General features: G+C 47.8%; 1 protein-coding gene across 9 annotated transcripts in view; it reads right to left on the bottom strand.

The window, feature by feature from the left end:
• taok3a (TAO kinase 3a) overlaps window positions 1-5,005 on the bottom strand; it is a 55,865-nt gene that overhangs the window by 5,643 nt on the left and 45,217 nt on the right. For all 9 annotated transcript variants that reach the window (XM_025053066.1, XM_025053064.1, XM_008336260.3 and 6 more), the window contains one exon: window positions 4,001-4,204. In XM_025053066.1, the coding sequence (XP_024908834.1) occupies window positions 4,001-4,204 (204 nt within the window). The remainder of the gene's footprint in view (window positions 1-4,000; window positions 4,205-5,005) is intronic.

Here is a 5,005-nt window from a genome sequence, read left to right as displayed (position 1 = left end):
AGAGTGAATAACATAACAAATTGTGGCAAGTACCACAGGGGATGCCTTTCACCATACAAAGCTGTGGGCTGGGGGGCGTGGTTAAGGTGCTTATGTTTTGGCTCGCTGAGTTGTTAAGGGTAGAGTTTAATTGTTCTGTGCTCTCGGGATAGTGTTCGAACCCACTCTGGATTCCTGCGCTTTCTTCGTCCTGCTACATTGGTGACCCCGAGTTGAACATGTTCGAAGCTGCAGAGGAACCTCTTCAAGCATGTCAGCCGAACATTCGCTGCCGGTCGCTTTGCAACGGACGGCAAGCTTCCCGAAATCCGGCTTCGTGGTTCCAACACATTGAAGCACTGTTCCACCTGCGTGGAATTACCGCGGACAACCCGAGGGACTACATGGTTGTCGCAGCCCTCGACTAGCAATTCACACGTCGGGTCACGCAGTTGTTGCGGTCCCCACCACTACACGGGAAATACGGCACTTTCAAGCAGCTGTTACTACGGAGGTACAGTTTGTCTGCCGCGGAGGGGGCAGACAAACTCCTTTCCCTGCCCGGGTTAGGTGACGGCGCAGCTCTGGATCTTATGGACAATATGTTGTCTTTGTTGGGTTCAGACGAAGGTGGTTTCCTCTTCCCGGACATTTTCCTCCGTCAGCTTCCACCGTCTGTGCGCGCAGCATTGGCTAATTCTCCGCATCTGGCCACCGGCGACTACAGGAGCTTAGCCGAGGAGGCTGATCGTGTCTTGTTGGCTACGAGGAGTTTGTCGGTGGGGAGTGTGACAGTGGAACCCATGCAGACAGCAGCGGACAGCAATGATCCAGCAGTTGTAGCGTACGTGGTTACGCGCAGATGGCGCGGGAACGGCCTGTGTTATTTCCACCAGCGGTTTGGCGGCAAAGCTAAACGCTGCGTCCTGCCATGCCGATTTGAGGCGGCGGGAAACTGCAGAGCCGGCACTCAGTAGCAACCTTGGACGCGGGCAATCGATTTGAGCTGCTTTTTTTTTTATCAAAAACTTGCTATCGGGAGCATTACATCCCCACGGTGGGACCGCCCATTTTCGCGCGTGCGCAGGGTCTCGACTCTAGTAGGTTAGCTACGGCTAAGGAGGAGTTCGCGAACATGGAATGGTTGGCATGGTTGGCAATAGCACTACGTTCGAACAGCCCATGGGCCTCGCCACTGCACTTGGTACATAAGGCAGATGGGTCGTGGCGGCCGTGCGACGATTTCCGCCGTTTGAATAACGTCACTACACATGATGTTATCCTATACCGCACATACAGGACTTTTCTGTCCGCCTGGCAGATGCCACTATTTTTTCTAAGGTAGACCTGGTGCGCGGTTATCACCAGGTACCCGTACGTGCAGAAGACGTTCCCAAGACCATGGTCATTACCCCATTTAGGCTTTTCGAATTCTTATGTATGCCCTTTGGCCTTAAGCGGGCAGCGCTAACTTTTCAGAGGCTGATGGACTCGGTGTTACGTGGCCTCGAGTTCGTGTTGGTTTATCTGGATGACATTTTGGTTGCAAGTGCATCTGCAGTTGAGCACATCTGTAACAGGTTTTCCGACGCCTTGACGAACATGGCTTGATTGTCAACACCGCAAAGTGCCAGTTGGGATTGCTGGTGATCGATTTCTTAGGCCACTGCATTTCGTCACAAGGTGTGGTCCCTTTACCCTCAAAACCGTTTCCTTTCTCGGGCTGCACACCTACTGCAGCCGCATTATGAGGCCCTGAGACTCAAGAAAGCCTGTTGACTGGACCCCCGAGTGGATTCAGGCATTTGAGGGAGCTAAGTCTGGCACTCCTCGCACATCCCGTGCCTACGGCATCCATGGCTGTGACAACAGACGCATCTGACGTTGCTGTGGGCGCAGTAGTCGAACAGCGTGTGGTACAGCCGTTATGGCAGACTGATTAAGCCTGTGCTAGAAAACTGATTTTTGTATTGGGAGTCCCTTCTGTGTGTGCAAGGGTTGGTGGGGGGTGGCAGGCACTACAAGGGATGCCTCTTACCATACAAGGCTGTGGGCTGGGGGCGTGGTTATGGTGGTTATGTTTTGGCGTGCTGAGTCATTGGATAGTAGAGTTGAGTTGTTCTATGCTTTCGGAATAAAGTGTTTGAACCCACTCTCGATTCCTGCGCTTTCCTCGTCCTGCTACAACATAGCAATACATTGAAATTATCGATTTTGTGTACTTTGTACGGAGAGCTAAGAGTCCGACTTTATATTCTTTTCCAGATTATGACATTACTGCCGTGGTTTACACTGTTCTAATCTGCCCATGCAAACGTGGCACTCCTCGCACATCCCGTGCCTACGGCATCCATGGCTGTGACAACAGACGCATCTGACATTGCTGTGGGCGCAGTAGTCGAACAGCGTGTGGCTGGTGTGTGGCAGCCTCACCCAGGAGTTCGGGCATTGGTTAAGCTAGTGTGGTCCAAGTTGTTTTGGCCTGGGTTCTGCAAAGAGGTTAAGGAGTGGGCAGCTGCCTGTGTCGCATGTCAGCGGGCCAAGGATCACCGACACACCAAGGCTCCCCTGGAACCATTTCTAATTCCAAACAGGCGTTTCGACCATGTACACATGCATCTAATGGGCCCTCTCCCGCCTTCACACGGTTTTACACATCTGCTTACCATGGTGGATCGTACCACCAGATGGCCAGAGGTAGTACCTCTGTCTTTCACGACTTCTGCGGACGTGGCACGCACGTTTTTTTCAGCCTGGGTTTCACATTTCGGTACGCCGTCAGATATCCCATCTGACAAGGGTTCTCAATTTGTTTCCGAATTATGGTTGGCATTGGCGGTGTCCTTGGGTGTTCAGGTCTACCATACCACCGCGTACCATCCACAAGCTAACGGCTTGTGTGAATGTTTTCACCGGTCACTCAAAGCGGCATTGCGTGCAGCGTTGTCCGGGAGTGATTGGGCGGATCGTTTACATTGGGTGATGCTCAGCCTGCGTTCGGCCCCCAAGGAGAACCTAAATGCCTCTCCGGCAGAGTTGGTTTTTGGTCAGCACCTACGGGTCTCATTTTTGCCTGAAGGTTCCGTTTCGCAGCAGCCACTGGCTACAAAGCCTGTTTTGTTTGACAATGCTCTCGCTCTGTGTCCTGTGCACCACTGTTTTCCCAAATCGTTTGTCCCTGCGGAACTCAAGTCGGCTAGTTTTGTTCTTGTGCGTCATGATTCTCACCACTCTCCCCTACAACCTCCTTACGATGGACCTTTTCGCGTGCTTGAGACGGGTTCTAAGCATTTCGTTCTGGATATGGGTGGGCGTAGAGAAGGGGTTACAGTAAATAGACTTAAACCAGCACACATGGTAGCAGACAAAGTTATGCTGTCGGCCCAGGTTCCCTGCAGGGGTCGTCCTCCTTCCAAGAATCCAGTTGTTTCTTCACCTGTTGTTTGTCCTAAGTTAAGGTACAGCCGTTATGGCAGACTGATTAAGCCTGTGCTAGAAAACTGATTTTTGTATTGGGAGTCCCTTCTGTGTGTGCAAGGGTTGGTGGGGGGTGGCAGGCACTACAAGGGATGCCTCTTACCATACAAGGCTGTGGGCTGGGGGCGTGGTTATGGTGGTTATGTTTTGGCGTGCTGAGTCATTGGATAGTAGAGTTGAGTTGTTCTATGCTTTCGGAATAAAGTGTTTGAACCCACTCTCGATTCCTGCCCTTTCCTCGTCCTGCTACAACATAGCAATACATTGAAATTATCGTCTCAAACTTAAAGGATTTTGTGTACTTTGTACGGAGAGCTAAGAGTCCGACTTTATATTCTTTTCCAGATTATGACATTACTGCCGTGGTTTACACTGTTCTAATCTGCTTGATGTAAACAGTTCACACCTCGCAAATTATTTATGAGAACAAAAAGTATAGCTAACTCATGGCCCACTGTTGTATGCCCAATAGAATTGCTTCCTTTATTATGAACGTAATTTTCTTTTTAACTACGAGGAAATTAATCCCTGCCGTCCTCCTCACCTCTCGGATCTGCTCCTGCTCCAAGTCGTGACGGCTAATCATGACGTTGCGCTTGAAGGCGCGGCAGTTCCTGTCATAGAAAACCCTCTGCTCGGCCAGAAGTTGGGCCTCCTCCTCGGCCTGGGAATGCTGCATGTTCTCCTTGTGCTTGGACAGAAGCTCCTGCTTCTCCTTCTTGGGTGTGCTGTGGTCCTCGTTCATTTCCTGAGAGTAGAGGAGGGTATCGTTAGGTGTCAAATGGTAAAGGACTTGGATTTGTGGCGTTCCTCAGGGTTCTATTTTGAGCCCCTTATAATTTGACTCATTAGCTGCAATTTCAAAGTGAAATCTCCTTCACGAACGAAACGTCTTTCAAACTCCAAGAAGTCCAGTCGCTAACAACTAAACCCTTTGGATGACATGACCTGGACGAATGAGAATCTTCACAGACTTGACGTAATGTACTGTAATTAACTACCTAGTTGTTGATTACTTGCTTATTTTGTTAATTATAGTAATGATGATAATTATACTTATTACTTTAAGTATACTTTAAGTAATATAATTACTATAATATAATAATTATTATAATTATATAATTATTACAATGACTACTATTGTAATAATAATCATGTATAGTTATACATTATTAGAATAATTACCAATAATTATAGTAATCATAATTATTACCATAGTAATAATTATCATTATTACAATCAAATAATAATAATAATTATAACAATAATAGTTATTGTTATTATTGTTTATTTAGTTATATTATTAGTATTAGTTAGTATTATTTAATCAGATGTTTGTTGTGAGTAAGCGACCATTCCTCATCCTAAACAAATAGTGTTACATAACAGTATCGCAAACTTAACCTACACCTCATTTTCACATGACTTAAAGAAAGGAAAAAAAAAAATCTTCACAGAGTGAGCTCCTTTAATCTTTCACTGGCTTTAAGGCAATCTACAACTTGCGCTTAAATAAACTGAACACGTGAGCCCCCCCACTCCCCCCCCC

This window comes from Cynoglossus semilaevis, chromosome Z, assembly GCF_000523025.1.
Source record: "Cynoglossus semilaevis isolate Cse_v1.0 chromosome Z, Cse_v1.0, whole genome shotgun sequence".
Taxonomy (NCBI): Eukaryota; Metazoa; Chordata; class Actinopteri; order Pleuronectiformes; family Cynoglossidae; genus Cynoglossus; species Cynoglossus semilaevis.
The sequence above is the reverse complement of the archived record's forward strand: the minus strand, read 5'-3'. Positions and strand labels throughout refer to the sequence as shown.